Source organism: Rattus rattus, chromosome 13 (genome assembly GCF_011064425.1).
Source record: "Rattus rattus isolate New Zealand chromosome 13, Rrattus_CSIRO_v1, whole genome shotgun sequence".
Lineage (NCBI taxonomy): Eukaryota > Metazoa > Chordata > Mammalia > Rodentia > Muridae > Rattus > Rattus rattus.
In genome coordinates this window covers 48222154-48242402 of record NC_046166.1, presented here as the reverse complement: position 1 = coordinate 48242402, position 20249 = coordinate 48222154, and the positions used below count along the sequence as shown (strand labels likewise).

The window sequence follows — 20249 nt, the reverse complement described above, 5'->3', positions numbered from 1 at the left end:
ACAGTAGAACCAAAATGAATAAAATATTTTAAAATAAAATCACCAAAGAAACATAAACTTTATACACTGAAAATTAAAGACAGTAAGAAAATAATGCACAAGGCAAAAAGAGAAGGAGGAAGGTGAATTGTTAAAATGATAAAATGGGGAGCAATGTACAGGTTTAGTATAATTAGTCCTTAATCCCAGTGGTACTTTTTTTTCATAGAAATAGAATAGTACATTTACATTTTTATACACATTTACATTTTATATACATTTAAATTTTGTCCGAAATATTTGATGAAAGAGGAAATCGGTATTTTTAAAATTTTCAAGGCTGTAACGTTTAGAGAGTAAGCTGTTAACATGACTGTGAACTGAGTACTGGGAAGGAGTAGTGAGCTTAGAAGTAATTCTGTATCTGTGACGTTAATATGGTCAGTACGCATGCCAAAATACACAGGGGAGAAATAGTCTGTTCAACTGGTGCTGGGAACCTCCATATCAATATGTAACTTAATGAAATTAGGGGCCAGAGAGATGATGGTTCAGTGGTTAAGAGCACTGATTGGTCTTCCAGAGAAACATGGTTCAATTTCCACCAACCACATGACAGCCAACCACTGCCTGTAGCTGCAGTTCCAGGGCCCCTAGACTCTACAGATACTGCTTGCATATGCATGTATGCAAAATATCCACGCTACAGGAAGGAGTAGTAGGATATGTGATTGTGTGTTAATGCTGAAGCTGTGCACAGTCACATAGCAAAGTGGGGAGGTTCAGAGATGTTCCAACATACACAGATTAACTTAAAAATGCGTTACTGAATTCTACCACACCTTTAAAATAACTAACAATGTTCCTCAAATTACTACACGAAACAGGAAGGAAAGAAACACTCAAAATTATTTATGAATTTATACTGAGTAGTTTTTTATTTGGAAGCTTTCTTTACTACTAATTCTGTTTAAATTGTTCATGAATTTTGATTTAATTTTGTTTATATAAATTTGCCTATTAATTTTAGATTTTTCCAAGTGTTGAAAATATGATCTTCCTAGTTTCCTTAGTATTAGTTGTAATGTTTCTACCCTTTCACCTTTAGCTTTATTAGTTGGGCTTCTGTTGTTCCTTTGTTTGCTCTTCTGTCATTTGCGTGTCACTTGAAGAACCAGGCCTTTGTTTCATTGTATTGTTGTTTTCAGTTCTACTCGGTTTTTGCCTTGATCACTTCTTTCTATTTATTTTCAATTGGCTTAGTCTTGTTTTTTTACAACCTTAAAATACAACATACAAGTTTTGATATTTTGCTAATCTTTCACTTTAGGGATTTGTGTGTGTGTGTGTGTGTGTGTGTGTGTGTGTGTGTGTGTGTGTGTGTGTGTGTATGTGTGTATTCCTTTTAAAACCGTTTTTATTGTATCTCACAATTTCTTATGTATTAAGGAATTTTATGTGCTAATATTTATTCATTAAGAGTTTTACATTTGCCTCCGGATCTCTCAATGAACAGTCTGTCACTTGGAGATGTATTGTTTTGTCTCAATGAGTTTGCGAATGTGTTACGTAATTTCTCTTCTATTTCTAATTTTAATCATCATGATCAGATGCAGTGCAGTACATTTTTCCCTTACATTCTCAGAGATGGCCTAGTTTAGAACAAAGGTTCATGATCTACTAGTGAGGTGTTTGCAGTGTTGTGGTTTGAGTATTTTGTGTTTGTTATGTCATTTTGATACAAATTGTTCTTTTCCTGCAATACTTCTTTGTTGATGGTCTATCTTGATGAAATAGTATGTTGACATCAGTCTATGGTTTTTATGCACAGTGGTGTTTATTTTATGAGATTGGTTGTAGGTACTTTGTGTGTGTGTGTGTGTGTGTGTGTGTGTGTGTGTCTGTGTGTCTGTGTGTCTGTGTGTCTGTGTGTGTCTGTGTATACGTATACATACATAGAACTGTTATACAGTCGTCAGGTAATGTTACCGTAGGTAGTGAACTGCTCTTCCTTTTCTCTGTGCTTTGGATCTGAGGTATGTAGATACTGGTGTGGGTGCTCATGCTTGCTTTCTGCTAGCATTTGCCCGGAATAGTGTTTGTGCCTTGATGTAAAGCTAAGTTACAGGCAACCACCAGTTGAGGAGTCATGGTTTAATCCAGACTGACAGTTTGTCTTTGGATTTGAGGACTGCGGCCATTACCTTCTGGTCATGCTGGGGAAATAGTTGATGCTTTTATTACTATGGTAGAATCACACCTCTTGGAATACGGTACATCTCCTTTGATGGTGGAAGTCAAACAGTCCTGGGCTGAAGTGAATTGGAGGGATAATTCAAATGAATCTGGATGGTTTCTGATAGACAGAATAAATGTGGTTATGTTGGGATTTTGCTTTGTTTTGTTTGAGACAGGCTCTCAATATGTAGCCCTGCCTGACTGCCCAATAACTTGTGGTGTAGACCAGGCTGGCCCTGAACTTACAGATCCACTAGTCTCTGCCTTCACAGTTCTGGAATTAAAGGCTTGCACCACTACATCTGGCTATGCTGAGATTTTAAATTTTAGTAAAATAGCAGATTTCTCTAAAAATAAAAATGGCTACCAAGCTTCAAAATTTGCTCCTATCTCAGAATAAATTAATAGGTAGTTAAGGAAAAGAAGGCTTCTTTTTAAATAGGAGTTATACAGATAGTGTGAACAAAGTACTTTACAATATATGCACATAGTAAATGAGTTATAAAGTACTGTGTACATCAGAAAGGGACAATGGAGAAATGTGCCATAGACTCTATGGCAGTCAATCTGTGGATAACAGAAAGCCATAGCTTTCAAAATGCTCATAAGAATATGAGACTTTAGAGAAGGCTAAATTTAGGAGTAGGTGTTAAGGCATGTTGCAATCTATACTTTTGAATATAAACCTGAAATCCTATATGAAATATTGTAAATTAGCACAAAATTTTAAAATGAAAAGCATGAACTAGGAAGCAGTAAGTCATAGGAGAGGTTAACAGAGACTTCTGTCAGCTGTAAAGCATCATTCTGATTGTTTAAAGGAGAAATAAGATTGTAGTTGGGAATATGACTACACATCACATGAAGTAATTCATCATCATTTTAAAGGATTATTAAACTATGAATTAATGTAAACATTGTTAATTCGGCAGTGCTTATCTATCAAACTCCATAGTACACATCTTTGTAGTAAAGGTTAAAAATCTTGCTTAATTTTGTTTTACCACTGTTCATCTTACTCAGGAAATTAATATTGTGTGCAATAAAAATATTAGTAAAAATTATAGAGGAAGAGAAAATTTAGTATTAACATGATTTCCTTGTAATAGAGTTGTCATTTGAAACTTTAAGACTTTGTGGAGAGCTGAGAGTAGTACACTGTTAGCAGTGTGCTCATAGGTTTATTATATATGGCACTATTTAGGTACAAAATTAAAAATAATCTCCTTTCTCTGAGGAATCTATGGTAATAAAATTATTGTAAGTATATATCTCAGAAGAGAAAAAGGTTAGCAGGGTGGGGTACATATGTCAAAGTATATATGGAACTGTCATGGTGAGATCTATTATTTTTCCAATTAAAGTAAAATAATGTCAAACGTTAATTCAGCAACATATGTGAAATATTTATGGTTAGCATATTAAAAACAGGCATGTGTAATATATGTATAACATACTTGTATAGGAAATTCTCACCTTTGCCTGTGTCCATTAGCTATGTACATCCTTTGTACTTTACATTTTAATCTCACCAAGTAGTTAGGGATGTTCAGAACTGATGTGCAATTGATAGGGCAGACTGAAAGCAGACAAGCCAAGGCAATACAGGATACACTGACAACCAGGCAACAGTACCATAGGACAGACTGACAGACCAGGCAACAGGCACCATACGACAGCCTGGTAGACCAACCACCACAGGGCAGACTGGGAGAAGATCATACAGCAACCTCTGGAGAGCAGTTCTCTGTTCTTTAGGACATGCAGAGTTTAGTTATTCAAGCCAGACATCTGTGCCATTTCAATAACAGCTGATTGTGTGTTTGAATTTAGATATTTAAAAGGAGAGATGGTAACACGTAAGAAAGTTATATTTCTTTCTATTGATTAAGTAAATGTAATTAAAGTAAAATGCACAGTGGGTAAACTGAGACTGAGTCATGTCAAAAGGAAGGGAGGTTTGGTCTCGGCTAGATTTTGGGTCACGTATTTCAGTGAATCCACCCAAATCACTTTCTGAAAATACAGGTGTTTCTTCATTCCTCTGCCTCAACCTAAAAGAAAAAATACTGGTTAGTTTTCTTCTCTGGATTCTCACACCAAAGAAGATTTCCCGATTAGCCTATCAGAAGGCAGTAATGATCAGTATTACTATTTATTGTATTTATTGTATCTGTGTGCCTTACAGTAACCATGTAAAGAAGTTTATATTATTCTTTTACAAGCAAGAAAATAAAGAATAAGTTAAAGTCAGCTTGCTTCAGTTCACACAGATGGGAACTCTCAACTGGAATTTGAACCTGCTTGCCTGTATTCTGTAGTCGCTAAGCTCTGTTTCTCTAAATTCAAGGACATTGTTTTATGTTGGGTATAGCACCCCCCACACAGGAGCCCACTATGTGAGCGAGAATGCATAGAAAGCCATTGCTGCATGTGTTTTAAATATAGTAACAGATCCGTTCTTGTTTCATCTATTGCATCATGCATAGTTTTGCTATTGTGTTTTATTTTGAAACCTTAAATGGAATATATTCTAATATTCACAAACACATACCTGATGGGGGAATCTTGGCAGAGGATCCACTCACCAATGGCAGCCTTTTAAACACCAGTAAAGGCATGTTTTCAGACAGTACATTTACAACTCTGCTTGGATGATAACATTTTAAAAAATTAATTACATGATTTTTGTTTCTCTTCCTTTCTTTAACATATAGAGTAAAATCTCAGTGTCATTTAACTGTTGGTAACTGATAAAAGTGAAGTCATTTAAGCAGCAGTAATACCAACATGTCCTGTGAACCTCACTCATAATTTTCTGTCTTCTACAACTACTTCTGTCATGCTGACTGTCAGCAGCCTTAATTCTTCCTAATGTGTAAATCACAGTTACTCATTTCCTGCTTCTCTTAACCTATATTGGAGGCTTCTTTCAGTAGTTAAGATGCTACCCAAAATGTTGCTTTGTTTATTCAGTTTCCAAAATATCTATCTCTTTTAAATAAACATCTTCTTTTTTCCTTTGGAAGCAAGACTTAGATTTCTGTTTTGGGAGAAATATTAGTATCTGATTTGGTGAAATTCTATTTAAAAAGCCTCTGACTGCCTAGTAAAAGAAGAGTTCTTGAAGCACTGATGAGTTATACAGGAGTGTATCAATAATGCAGAAGGAACTATCCAGAAAAAGAGTGCTTATAGATGTTCTGTTTGTGTGCTATTTCCTTTTCCGTGTGTGCATGTATGTGTGTGTGTGTGTGTGTGTGTGTGTGTGTGTATGTGTGTGTGTGTGTGTGTGTGTGTGCATTATATGGACATGTTTATAGGGATGTCCATGAAAACCAGAGGATGGCTTTGGGTAGCTTCTATTGTTTTTTCTACCACCCATTTTTTTCTGTTTGTTTTCACTAATTTTTTTTTTGTTCACTTTACATCCAGGTTGAAGATCCTGTCCTTTCCTCCCAGTCCCTAATTCACAAATCTCTCCCTCTTTACAGCCTCCATTTCTCCTCGGAGAAAAAGAAGCACTCCTCCTGGGGTACTTACCGCCCTGGGACATCCAGTGTAAGGGCATCCTCTTCCATTGAGGCTGAAGCAGTAATTCTAGCTAGGGGAAGGGGATCCAGTGGCAAACAGCAGAGTCTGAGACATCCCCTGCTACAGTTGTTAGGAAGCCCACATGGAGACCAAGCTTTACATCTGCTGCAAATGTGGAGAAGGCCTCGTTATGACACCACATGCTCTTTGGTTCACCCACCCAGTTTTTGACACAGGATCTCTCGCTAATTGTCAAGCTCAGTAGTTCACCTAGACTTGTCCAATAAGTTAAAGCCACATAACTTGGCCTTAACTTAGTAAAATCATCACTGTAGGCACGGTTACTCCCATTTTCCCATTCTGATAATTCAACTAGACTTGTCCAGCAAATGTTCCGGCTCCCTTTCCTCAGTGCTAGAATTACAGACACTCAACCTCCTTACATGGCAGCTGGGAAGAGAACAAAGGAGCTCATGCTTCTGAAGCAAGCAATCTGTTCTCTAAGCTGTCTCCTCAGCCTCCTACTTCATACCATTTTCTTGTAAGGAATAAGACTAGAAACTACGAGGTGTATGTTTTATGGCTGATCCATTTGAAAACATACTTTTCAATGAATTACGTAGTGTTACCTCTAGACAAACTGTCTTATAAGGGTAGTAATTATGTTTACTACTATACTTTATTGCTTTTGGTGCACACCTAGAATAAGAATGCAGTATATATTGCAAAAAGGAGAAAGTTATTCATAGTGGTTTATGCATAGAATAGTCAGAAAGATTTGAACTTCCTGGCAAAGAGGAAATGAGCTCTGGAGATATTTACACATACATATCTGATAGCTTCCTGACTTCAAAGTTAAATTTCAGAAGTGATAGAGGTAGATTTTACTGTTTTTTGGGCATCTTGAGCAGGAATAATGATTCTTAAATTCTCCCAGTTCATAAAAAGCAACAATGGTCTATGGAACAGAGTACAGGTCATTGATTGGTACTCATTTAACTCTTTCCCTTTTACTTAGAGGATTGTGTCCTGATTTATGATGCTGTTAGAAGTAGAATGGTTGAATAAAACACTGAACTATACTAGTGTATAATTTTAAGGAACATAGGACAAATGTAAATGTAATTTTCAAAAATCAGTGTTGCTTGAAATACTAGCATGGGTTAAAATAGGGTAGTGTGTCACTTATACTGCAGAACTCCATGGTCCTATAGTCTTTCAAAGATTCCTGTCATGCTAACCTAGACAGTATTAGTGTGCTGAATAGTGACTTTGATTTCAAACACAAAAGAAAACATCCCAAGGATCTGAGAATTAAAAACATGAAGGATAAGACACCATTAAAGTCTAATAAGCCAGCCTTATTATCACAGTACGTCACCGTGGGGCAGAAGCCCCTTCACTGTCACTGCTGATGAGCTGCACTAGCGGATGGTTCTCACACCCTGATGGTTCTCCTACCTCAAAAATTATATCAATTTAATCACTTAGATTTTATGAGAAGCTTAAAGGCTGAAGATTACTACAAATTCTCAGACAATTTTCACATTCAGAAAAGGTCCTTATGCTTTAAATACATGATGATTTGTTGGAACAAACATTCAAAGTTATTGGATGGCTGTGATTTTACAGAGGGGTGGAAAGTACCCTCAATAATATTTTAATAACAGTATTTAACTTTTGACTAATAAAATGCTGTCTCTGTGGTTGGTTGTTCACCTTTCCAAGTGGGAAACATTTTTGATGTTAATTTTTAGAGAAGTAGGCATTTAAAGATATCCCTAAACACTTCTTCACTCTGCTATCTGTTTCATTAGCAGATAGGTATGCCTGTTTTTTAAACAGGTCGTTTTTATGTGCAATCTAATGAACATTTGTGGAGAATTCTTGGGGAAACACTCTGCTAACTAAGGTCGAAGTTTGCCATTGACCTGATAACCTCTGAGCCCAGAGCATTATGGGATACCCCCTTCATTGGCAGGACTTCTCCTTCTCTAACCTTATCTGGGGAATTTGCCACCCCCACGCCCCTATATTTCTACCTGAGGGATGTCACTTGGCCTTAGATTGCAGGATCAACTTTTCTCCTGATAAGAAGCAAATCAGCTGGCACCTTAAATCCTGAAGTGCTTCCCCATGCTAATGAGGCATTTCGGTACCCTATTCCTCCACCCAAGGGCCTTTACTCATCCTGGATGCCTATCCCCAGTCCCCCGAATTGTATAAGGCCTAGATCACCCCAGGTAAAGTCTCCCTGAAGCTGGTCCTGGTGTGATCCTCACCTTATGTGCTCACAGGGCTCAGGAACCCCGGTCATCTCAGCTCTCCTTGCCTCCTGTACTGATAGAAGCTGACATTCCCAAGGACAGGGAAAACCCCAGATTCTGACAGTACCCCAGAGTGAGTTTATATCTTTAGAATATACTTTTTTTTAAAAAAAATACTTGATTCTGAATTTTCTTAACTAAGGAGAAAGGCAACCTGTTTTGATCATGATGTGCAAGGGAATTTCTTTTCTTGTCCTGTTAATTGGTATTCTGTAGCCCTCATGTACCTTTATAGGGACCTCATTCCTTAGGTTAGGGAAAATTTCTTCCACAATTTTGCTAAAAATATTTTCGGTGTGTTTGACTTGGGTTTCTCTTCTCTATTCTTATTCCCACATGATCTTTTTGTAGTTTTGCAGATTTTTCTGGAGATTTTGTATCTGGGTATTTTTTAAAAGCATTTTCTTTAACTGAGGTATCCGTTTCTTCTGTCTTTTCTTCAGTGCCCCCTATTCTTTTGTAACTTTGTTGGTGAGGCTTGCCTCTGAGGTTGCTGTTCAAGTTTCTAGTCTTTTTGCTTCATTTAGGACTATATTGTCCTGGCTGGTACTGAGTGTGTCTTTACATTGGTGTCTCTGCGTCTTCATTTGGTGTGACTATAACCCAGCCCTAGCTATTGGTATCCTTGTTTTTGTTGGGTGGTTTTTCTGTTCCTTGGTTTCTGTTGCCCCTTTTAGTTCTTAGGAGAGTGTGACTGACTATGTTGCATGGTAGGGAACGTTTTTGTGATCCTCCCAGGTGTAAACATGCTTAGTCCCAGGCAGAATGTGTTTCTAGGTATTGGCAGCTGGCACTGAGGACTGGGGATGACCTAGAAGAGAGAGAGAGAGAGAGAGAGAGAGAGAGAGAGAGAGAGAGAGAGAGAGAGAGATCCTCCACCAGAGAAAGGAAAGCTAGGTATAGCTTGTGGAAATCAGGGCAGAGGGGACTGTGAAGCCACAGCAAGTGGTCTGCTACAAAACTGGGCTTAGGACTCAGGGGTTGGAATTGGTAGCAAAGAGAGAGAGGAAACGTAGCCCTCTTGATTCCCTGGCTAGCATGGCAGATGGGAGTTTGTAGCTGAGAAAAAAAGGATGGGATCCTGGACAAAGACTATAGGAAAAGATGTGTCTAGTCTCGGTGTATTCAAGTGCATTCTTTTATTTTAAAGATAAATATTATTAAAATTGCGTAATCTTAAAATAGTGAACATCTTTTTCTGAATATTTACATTCTTTTGTACCTGTGGAGGATTGGTTCCAGATTCATGTAGATAGAATAATCTGTAAGTGCTTGCATGTGTCCTTGATGTAAAATGTCATAGCTTAGTATATAACTTTTATTACAATAGTTTTGTAGATTACTAAGTACTATGTACATTTGTAAATTCTTATATTTTACCACTTAGGGACAAAAACATGGAAACCATGTCTATTTATTTCTAAGTAGTCAAATTTTAAAAAGAATTGTTTCTCTAATGACTGGTTAGCAGAATTTTCATGGGAAATTCACAAATACAGAGCTGGGACTATATTTATTTATCTTTTGCTGATATTATTTGCTTAATTAAAAGTCCTGAAAAATACCTGGGATCTTATTTGAATTTTATATTTTGAAGAAAATTAAAAAAAAAATACTTGAAAGTTTGATTCAGATGCCTTGTAGATTTCTGTGAAAAATATGAAACTTAGAAATGACAACACATGTTTTTCTATTTTGTTCTTTTAAAAAAATAGTAAAAGTGAGAAACATTTTCACAAATCAAAATATATTATTAAAATCCATTGCTTAGTATTGCTAACTGTACAGTGGTGTGGAACTCACTTGGAGAGTCCTGGAGAATCTCAGGAGCTGGGCAGCCCATTTTGAAAAATGAGAAAATAAATGCTAGGGGGAGTATGGTTAAGTCTATCTTAGTCTAACACAGGGTTCTAGAAATTTCTATTTATAAAACAGATGCTACAATATGTTGAGTTCTCTTGAATGTTTGCCTTCTGCATAAAGACTAAAAGTCTGTATCCCTTACAACTGTGAGGTATAAAGCGTATCCTTGTAGACTCGTCCTGAGCATATAAAAGTGCTCAAGAAGGACGTGTTGACTGAGTGAAAGCTAAGTGAGCAGACAGTTTAGGTTCCATGGAAACCTAAGACAGTTATTTTCACTTGTATTGTGCCATGAAGGGCTCATGTTGAGAAGTTCATACATTTTATAGCTTTAGTAGCTTTAATAAACTTAGTATACTAAATCAAGGCACCAATAGAGAGAATGTCTGCATTCTGTGCTATTGAGTATACTCTTAAACTATGAAATTAAAAGAAAAAAAAGTAGGTGACTAACTCTCCCAAACAATTAAGAAGAAATATTCTTATCTTACATTTTCATGAATAAAAATAAAGATTTTCTAAGGTTTTTGAAACAAAACAACTGACTTCTAGTTATGATACCAACATTTAAAAGTAGGAAAATAATACATCAGTCCTCATGAATATAGATGGATTTTATTGTGGGTTCTAAATGTAAAAAAAAAAGGAGAAGAGATATGAATGAGATTGAATAGAGCTATTGAGTTATTCAGCAAGGTTGATGTAGTCAATAGTCATGCATTGACAATATAAAAATATTTAAATAGTTCTATAAAAGAAAGGGAATTTTTAGAGAAATCATTCATTATCATCCATAAGAAATACTCTCATCAGTGCAGTAAAAGGTAAGTAAGCTGACAGCTACCACATGACATTTAAAGAAATTGTTTTAAAGAAAGAGAATTAAGCAGAGGTATGTTTTCACAGATTGGATTTCTCCACTCTGTCAGAGTATGCATTTTCACAGTGAGAAAATTCAGGAAAATTTTTGTGACAATTGCAAAGAGGTGCTACTAGATCCACGAATACAAAGGGCTAGAATAGATGCAGCACTGAAGAGAAGCTAGACTGGTTGACGTTTACTTACAAAACCAGCATTCACTGCGGATCTTTAGTAATTTCGTGATGTTCATTTCATAGCAAGAGAGAGAGAACACAGTTGTTGTGTACAAACAGGCTTATGGTTATAAAATCATGTATTGTAAGACAGATGTCCAATGCAGCGGGGCTGAAAATCCCATGAATTTGTGTCTACATGTACAAGAGAGCAAATGAATTATGACTAATTGGGAACATAATTTTTTCAAAAGAATGTGTAGGTATTCTTTGTTAGACAAGAATATCTTAGAACAGAAGATAAAGTAACTAACTGTACTTGAAGAAATAAATGAGTTATGTTAACCTTAAAAACTTCTGTTTGCTAAGTGATCCTTCGAAGACAATATAAGGAAAACCACCCGTCTGCTAAGGCTTACTTGCTCTCTATACTTAACAAAGTACCTGAACTACAAGTATAAAGAACTTCAACAAGACGGTAACAGTAAGGCACATAACCAAACACTAAAAGAAGAGAAAAAACCTATGCGCTGTCACCTACTGTCCTAATTACATTAAACATAATAAAAAGCATTCAACTTTCATAATCTCTAATGAATTATAAAGTTAAATTGTTACGTGACACTGTGAGGCCTCAAGCAGGATACACAAGGATACACATCTACACCCAAGTGTTGAAGAGGATGTTAACCTCGTGCTTCTCCGGCATATCATATGCATTTACTTCTTGCTCCTGAGAACAGCTTCATTGCATCTGTGAAAGGGTGTGAACTGAGTTACTGCAGCAGTTTCAGGAACTGTCCTCTCTTAGGAGGCTGTCCGAGCAATTGTCAGGCAGTAACACAGAAGACTCTTGTCGTAAAATAATACTGTGCTCATTTACAAAGCACATTTACCTGCTTTGTGATGGCTCAGATATCTCTTCATGAATTGTCCATTTTCTGAATGTATCATTTAGTAATACTTCCAGTTACATTAGTGGCAAGAGTTGAGTTATCCCAAATTAAGCAGTATGCTAAAATGATAACATTTTTAGCATGTATGATGAAAGAAAGAAACATGTCTTGCTTAAAGATGGATGGAATAAATTTGGTGTGTCTGGCATTTTAGAAGATTGAGTTAATTCAGAATTTTCGTGTTTCTTGTAAAAACTGCCACAACTTTGAGTCCTGGATTTCTGAAAGTATGCCTCAGCAGAGAGTGCTTTCCCGAAGGTTCCTTTGTGTGTATCACTCCAGCTTCTGGACTCTTGAATAAACCAACTAAAGGGGATTTGCAAAATTGGCAAAACCTACCACAGATTATGTTGTGGATTAATTTTGATATCTCTGTTTAAGATAATTTGGTCATTTTCTCTTAGGTACTAACAAAATGTTTGCATTTGTATCTATTGCTATGCTAATATATCACAGATGTAATCATGTTCCTAGTATCAAATTTAGTGGTAATTCTGAAAATAAACATTTTCTGATATTGACTGACTTCTATAATATGGAAATCTTAGGAAAATTTCTGTATTTGTATCGAGAGAAATTCATATACCACAAGAATGGTTGATCTGGCATTAAATGTACATTTATTTTTTGTTAAAATTGCAAATGAAGATGTTTCTATTAGACACAGATTCCCAGACTACCCTGTAGCACCATGTTTGATAGGTTAACCTTGTGTTTGGGCTATTGTAGTCACTGAGCGGTTTCTCTCCCATCTGAGGCTAACACCTCTCCCTTATGTGCTAGAGTCTTTCCCTTCTTGCTTATGCAATAATAACATTCCAGCTCTTTTTAGTTTTTTTCAATGTCATTACAAAATCTTCCCTTTTGTGACTCATTCTGTTTAGAAGTGTAGCTATCTGGAGTTAAAAATATCTTCCTTCCTAAAATTCTATTGTTACACGACACTACGTTTGGTCCAGTATGTATAGGTCTCGTGCATGTAGCTGTGCTGCTAAGTCCACTGTTAAGACACCATATCATATCTGGAAGGCAGCTTTGCACAGCCCTCCTTACTATTCTTTAGCTCTTGTATGATGTTCTGCGAGCCTTGGAGGAGGTGACACAGATGTCCCAAGAAATACCTTCCACCTCAAGTTGATTGTCAGATTGTTTTATATTTGATTTCCCCTCAAGTATAAGGTTTGTGAGCCACTATGACTTCAGTTTCCAAAATACTGTATTTGCCGGATACACTAGCTCTGATACCGAGAAGGTGGGGAATAGGCTTGAACTGGTCGGTACAGCAGGCGATTTCCTGAACAGAGAACCAAAGGCTTGGGCACTAATGTCAAAAGTTCATAAATGTAACCTCATGAAACTAAAAACCTATAAGTCAAAAGACCCCATCATCAGGACAAAACAAGAGCCTACAGATTGGGAAGGATCTTCACTAACTCTACATCTGGTAGAGGGCTAATATCCAAAATATATAAAGAACTCAAGAAGTTAGATATTGACAATCCAAATAATGCAGTTAAAAGATAGGGTACAGAGCTAAACAGAGAATTATCAATGGAGGAATCTCAAGTAGCCAAAAAGCCCTTAGAGAAATGTTCAATATCCTTAGTCATCAGGGAAATACAAATCAAAAGTAGTCTCAAAATCCACCTATACTCATCAAAATAGCTAAGATTTAAAAACTCAAAAGACAGCACATGCTGGCATGGTGGTAGAGCAAGGATGCAAGCTTGAACAACCACTCTGGAAATCAATTTGGCAGTTTCTCAGAAGATTTGGAATAGTTCTGCCTTTGGAGCCAACTGTACTGGTCCTGGGCATATACCCAAAAGATGCTACATCACACCACAATGACACTTGCTCAGCTTTGTTCATAGCACCTTTATTGGTAATAGCCAGAAACTGGAAACAACTTAGATATTTCTCAACAAAAGAATGGATACAGAAGATGTGGTATATCTACACAATGGAGTACTACTCAGCTATCAAAAACAATGACTTCATGAAATTTATAGGCAAATGGATGGAACTAGAAAATATCCTGAGTGGGGTAACACAAACACAAAAGGACTTGCATGGTATGCACTAACATATACATTGGATTTTAGCCATAAAGTACAGGATACCCATGCTATAAACTACAGACCTAAAGGAGCCAAATAACAAGAAGAGAACAAGAGAGGATGGTCGAATCTTCCTCAGAAGAGAAAACAAAATAGATATTGGAGGTCAATGGGAGTAGAGAACTGGGTGGAAGAGGGGATGGGGATGAGAGCAGAGTGGGTGGGAGGATCATATATAGGGAGAGCAGAGGAAAGAGAAAGTGGATTGGCTGAGGGAGGAGAATGTGCTAGAGACCTGGAGTAGGGAGAGGCCCCAGAGGGCTTAGCGAGGTGACTCTAGCTGAGATTTCTAGCAGTGGGGCATATGGATCCTGAAGTGGCCACTTCCTGTAGCTAGATAAGACATTGAAAGGACAAGGACAGCAACCCACACACAAAACCTTCTACCCAAAATGTGTTCTGCCTGTAAGGTGTACAGGGACTAAGAGCAGAATCTGAGGAAAGGGACAACCAATGACTGCCCATCCCATAGGCGAGAACCAATCCCCAACACTATTAATAATACTCCATTGTGCTTGCAGACAGGAGCCTAGCTAGCATAGCTGTCATCTGGGAGGCTCCACCCAACAACCAATGGAAAGAGATGCAGACATTCACTCAAGTAGTAGATGGAGCTCGGGAAGTCTTATGGAAGAGTTTGGAGAAAGATTAAAGGGCCAGAAGAGAACAGGGACTCCACAGGAAGACCAATAGAGTCAATCCTAACCTGGATCCCTGGGGGCTCCTAGAAACTGAATCACCAACCAAAGAGCCAGCAGGGGCTGGTCCTAGGCCCCTGTGCATATATGGCAGATGAGCAGTTTGGTTTTCATGGAGGTCCCCCATCAACTGCAGCAGAGGCTGCCCCTGAACCTATTGCTTACCTGCCTGCCCATGGGTCCTGCACTACTAAATGGACAGCCTTGACTGGTCTCAGTGGGAGAGGATGTGCCTAGACTGCATCAGCTTGATGTGAAAAGATGGGAGTTCAGAGGATTGACACACGGAGGAGGCTTCCCCTTCTCAGGAATAGGGGGAGGACTTACATGACGGGGTATACTCGAGAGGAAAGGCTGATACTGGGTTGTAAAGTGAATATATAAATAAATTAAACAAAGAAAACAAAAAAAAAACCACAACTTAGTCTTCTGAGTTTTCGTATCCTCTAAAGGTGTATGGAATCCTCTTTGTGTTTTCTCTTTTAAAAACAAAACAAAATAAACAAGCAAACCACGCAAGTTTAGATGGCTGTTTATTGCTATTTTTAACCCTCATGGAGACAGATAATTACCAAACCCAGGGAGTGGAAATGAAGAGTACTTGGACAAATTACAGGGCCTATGGAATACTGAGTATGACCCAAAGCACACGTTTTACTTTAGAGGCGTTTTCAAATTTATGGATTTAGAAATAATGTTTTAAGAGAACTTATGAGTAATCGTGAGCGATTTATCTGTAACTTCTTGTTCATTACCATTCTCCTTTGTAATGCTCTGTTATCATTGGGATTTCTTTTCTAAATACATTTTTCTCATATTGAGCCAACAGATACAAAAATATCTCGAGGAAGTATTCTTAAGTATTTAACTTCCCCGTTTTCACTGATCTGGATTTGTACTGAGGCACTTTGCTGAATGCAACCAAGTATTAGTGGACATACAGATGTGGTACCTAAGAACTTGAACTTTGCATAGTCCTAACGAGTGCAAATGAAGTTTAGAAAGAAGGATCCCATTTTACCTCTATGTCATGTCTGAGCTGATTTTTGGACTGGGCCAGGTTGTCAAATGTTCTCAGATTGTCATTGTCAGGTACTTAACAAAATTTTGTGTCATTTAGGCATCACCATATCTCTTGGGGAGAATTAGTTTCATAGCTATGGAAGCTATGGAATTAAAGATTCAGAGAGAATAAGTAATTTACCCAGGATACTATAGGAACTGAATTTGTTTTTCTTTTAATTGCGGGAGCTGATACAGGATTTTTAAATGGTAGTTTAAAGATGAGCATTACTTTTAAAATATGCATTATCCTGGCATTCCCTGGCTTATGTATTGAAATGTTGTGCCCTGGTTTTCAGTGTATAGTCTTTGCTATGACGTCTGGCCAGATGTGGAACCATATCCGTGGACCTCCATATGCTCATAAGAACCCACACAATGGACAAGTGGTAAGTTTCATTTCTATCCATAGATATTGTAAGCATCTTTTCATTTACTGCTCCCATCTCACATATGCATACGTGTACAAACACATGTGCACCTCAAATATGCATACATGTATAAACACATGTGCACCTCACATATGCATACATGTATAAACACATGTACCTCACATATGCATACATGTATAAACACAAATGTACCTCACATATGCATACATGTATAAACACATATGCACCTCACATATGCATACATGTATAAACACATATGCACCTCACATATGCATGCATGTATAAACACATATGCACCTCACATATGCATACATGTATAAACACATATGCACACAGGGCGTAAACAGTATGTATTTCTTTAGGGTAAGGACCTTTTTATCACTGACTTCTTAAAATTGTGCACACTACTGAAAGCACACATACATTTATGATATTTGTACAAGCTTGTAAGTTTCTGTTACCTCACACCATGAGAAAAAAATTGAACAAGTTATACCTAGTGTCCCTAAATTTAACCTTCATAGGTTAATTTACATATTGTTAAGAATTCTAACAACATATTAGAGTATTAAGAAATCTTTGGTACAGAACTAAAAGTGGATTTGAGAAACTTCTAGAATGTTTGTATTATTAAATAATGAGCAGACTTGACATTAGTTAAAGCTCCCAAATTCACATGACTCGGCCTATTGCATTCCCTTCTCCTTTTCTTTGGAAAGAAGTAATGTAGTACATTAGCATAAGCCACATCCCCCTGACTGTTTAATGTTACATTTCTGAATACTAAAAATATTTGAAGGTGCGGTTCATTTTCATTCAGGTCCGTAGACTCCTCGTGGTTATCACTGAATCCCCACCTTGTTCCCTGGATTAGTTGTTGGAATACCTTAGACGGTGCACACCCTCCGTCCTCCTCATGTACATATATGAGTGTGTAGTCAGTAATAGTCACTGTCATGTTGCTGCAAACACAATACTTGGCCAGAACAGCTCAAGAAGAAAGGTTTACGTTTGTTCTTTCTTCTTCTTATTTTTTAAGTAACCATTCGAAAGTCTGAGCACTGTTAGACCATTAGCCTGTTTCTTTAAAGTTCATCCTCACTCAAATTTGTAGGTAAGCTGTATGACAAAACGTAGCACTTTGGCCTCTAGTCCAGGTCCTGATGGAGTCTTTGCTCTCATCTGGAACCTCAGGAATGCAGTGTAGTGTCTGTGTTTTTGTCAGCCTTCTGGTCTTCTGCAATGTCCGAGTGTCATCCGATTAGTGGAGGGGATAGTAGGTGCTTTCCAGGTTCCTTTTCCTCAGTACCTTAGATTTTTATGTTGGATGAAAAGCTCCAAAGCTTAAGAGTCACGTACGTGTCAGTCCATCGACAGGAACAACCCTTTCTGAGACTAGCTTCATGGATCAGTCACTGTTTTGCTGTACAGAGCAATAGTTAAGAAGCACCTTAAGGTTCTTGTGAAAACATTCTCTGCCATTAGTCCATGAGGTGAGTTCAGTCTTAGTGAGCTGCCTCGTATGTCACTGTTAACACTCTGACTAGGCGCTAGCATCCGTTCACCCAATCAGCAATTCTGATATCACTCAGACTTTCACCAGCTGGCATGTAAACTGTTTCATGTATCTTAAAGGTTACGATTAGGTAACATTCTAGATCACGCTCCATGGCCCTGTGTTTTAAGCCATAGGGCACATTTGTGTATGACTTGCAGCTGGAATGTACAATAGCAATAGCTCCGTGCTCAGTCCTCACGCTAACATCCCCTGAACGTCCGCCAGCAGAGTACACAGGGAAATTGTAAGGTGAGACAGTGAGGCCATATAGCAAAGCTACTCTACATGCAACAGTAATGCAAAGTGAAACCAGACAAGTAAAGATATCAGTTCTCGGGTACCATTTACTGATGCTCAAGTCTAATCTGTATGTTAGTCTTCAAAAGAGCAGCTGCTCCCATGAAGGGCAGAGGCCATACAGTAAGTCATCAGGTGGCTTCTCTTTCAATCTACATGAATCATACAGTGTTAACATTGGTGAGAATATATCTCAGTGTATAATGTATGTATGTGTGCATGCATGCGTGTGTCCATGTGTGTGTCCGTGTGTGTGTTCGTGTGTGTGTGTGTGTGTGTGTGTGTGTGTGTTTGTAAAATATGAAAAGGAAAGGAAGACTTTTCTTTGCATACCATACTATAAGATTCCTTTGAAACATAGAAGCTTTAAGTAAATCTTTAAAACTATATGGTTTACAACACCTGGTACAGTTTTTCCACATTAGGTTTTATAAATGAGTTTACCATAGTAAATCCTAAGAAGTATTGTGAAAATTAAATTTAAAACTTCTCAGTAATTTCTATTGGAATGGATATCAGGGCTTTGCTCAGTTCTGTGCTCACAGACATCTCAGAATTCCATTGTTAATTTTCCATCAGTGTATGTCCTATTCCACCGGGGTATGTGGACTTCACATGCTGCAGCTCATGTGTCTTATCTGACCAGCTCATGTTCTTCATGCCTTCCTAGGCTGCTGTATCCGTGACCGAACAGTACTCTTGCTCTGCTCACTACGGCCTGATAGCGGGCCTCTGATCCCCAGCATAAACAGCCAGTGTTCCCATGTAGCACTACTGGGCAGTTTGCAATCATACACTGAATGCTCACTGTTAGGTTTTCCACAAGCTTAGAATCTGAACTATTAGGTGAACATTATCTGGATGTAACGTTTCCTCATTTATGAAACTTTGCAGGTACATGAGGAGGGCTGTATATTCTATTCCACATCAGACTGATGTCTCCTGCCACACAGCATTTCATGTAAAGATGCCCAAACTGTAGAACTCAAGCCATGCAGCCCAGCATGGCTTTTTAGAATGGTTAGGTATATTGTGGCTGCTATAACTGCAGTGACAACTCTCATGTCAGATAGCTTAAGGCCAGTCGACTGCTAAATGTCCAATAATACAAACTGTAGCCACAAATAGGAAAATTACCCATTCCACATGGCGACCATAAAGCGAGAAAACCGCTCCTGTAGGTCTGAGGAAATCTGATAGCTGACTTTCTAAACCCAGCATAGACCTGCTGAGCGGAGTTCAGCTAAAGGACTGCTGCAGTTGCCCACACTATCCAGAGCCAGTCACATGCTGTTGTTAGGGATCTTATCTTTCTTCACGTACAAGTGCATAGAGGGATTTCCCATGGGGTAATATGTATGTATCAATGCTATTGTAGTCTATAACGTAAAGGAAATGGCATGTAATTGATAGATGACATGTCACCTCTGAACTTCTTACTCCATAATTAGGTGAGTTTTTAACTGGACTAAAAAGACCAGACCAGTTTTAAAAACAAAATAACATGCTGAGTGTTTTATTTCATTTTCAATGCTTTATGAATAAATGCTATCTTGAATACAGTGTTTTGTTCACATTTTCACATATTGTGAAATAACACATACTTAAGGTGAAAATATAAGCAAAGTACTATTTCAATGTGAATGGATATGAGCAGAATTAATACTGTAGGAGGAGAGAGCTGTGTGTGATTGCGAGTTTGTTTCTCACTATTAAGATGCTATGTAGTCGCACAAGTCAAGCACTAATGATCTCTTAACAGCATGAAAGCCATCACAGAAGCAATCATTACTGAGTAGCTAAAGGGAAACTATACAACTCATGGTTACTGGGGGAAAATGCTTTCTGTGGAGAAATAATCATCTCAAAGAAAAACGCATAACATAGAATAAAGGCTATGCCTAGGTTATTACTCCCACTCCCAACAAACACACCCTTCTGTTCAAGATGTCAGCTCTCGCCTGGGATTGGTGGATGTTGGTTGTACATAAACCAGGGCTTGTCCCTGCTTTGCAAATGAGTTATGCATGTTCTCAGTGTTCCGCTCACATGTGAACGCATGTGAAACAGTCGTAAAGTGCCATTGTTGCTGACGGAGGCTGCAGTCGTCGTCAGTGACCACTGAACACTTCCATCTGTACGTGCGTCACATTCATTCCGCAGACGTTACGCACAGGACACCTTTGAGGG

At 38.0% G+C, this 20249-nt stretch overlaps 1 protein-coding gene across 3 annotated transcripts in view; it reads left to right on the top strand.

Annotated features, from left to right (window-relative positions):
* Tusc3 (tumor suppressor candidate 3) overlaps positions 1–20249 on the top strand; it is a 142018-nt gene that overhangs the window by 80171 nt on the left and 41598 nt on the right. For 2 of the 3 annotated variants that reach the window (XM_032919424.1, XM_032919425.1), the window contains exon 6: positions 16112–16201. The exons of the other annotated variant lie outside the window; for it this stretch is intronic. In XM_032919424.1, coding sequence (XP_032775315.1) covers positions 16112–16201 — 90 coding nt within the window. The remainder of the gene's footprint in view (positions 1–16111; positions 16202–20249) is intronic. 3 annotated transcript variants of the gene reach the window in all.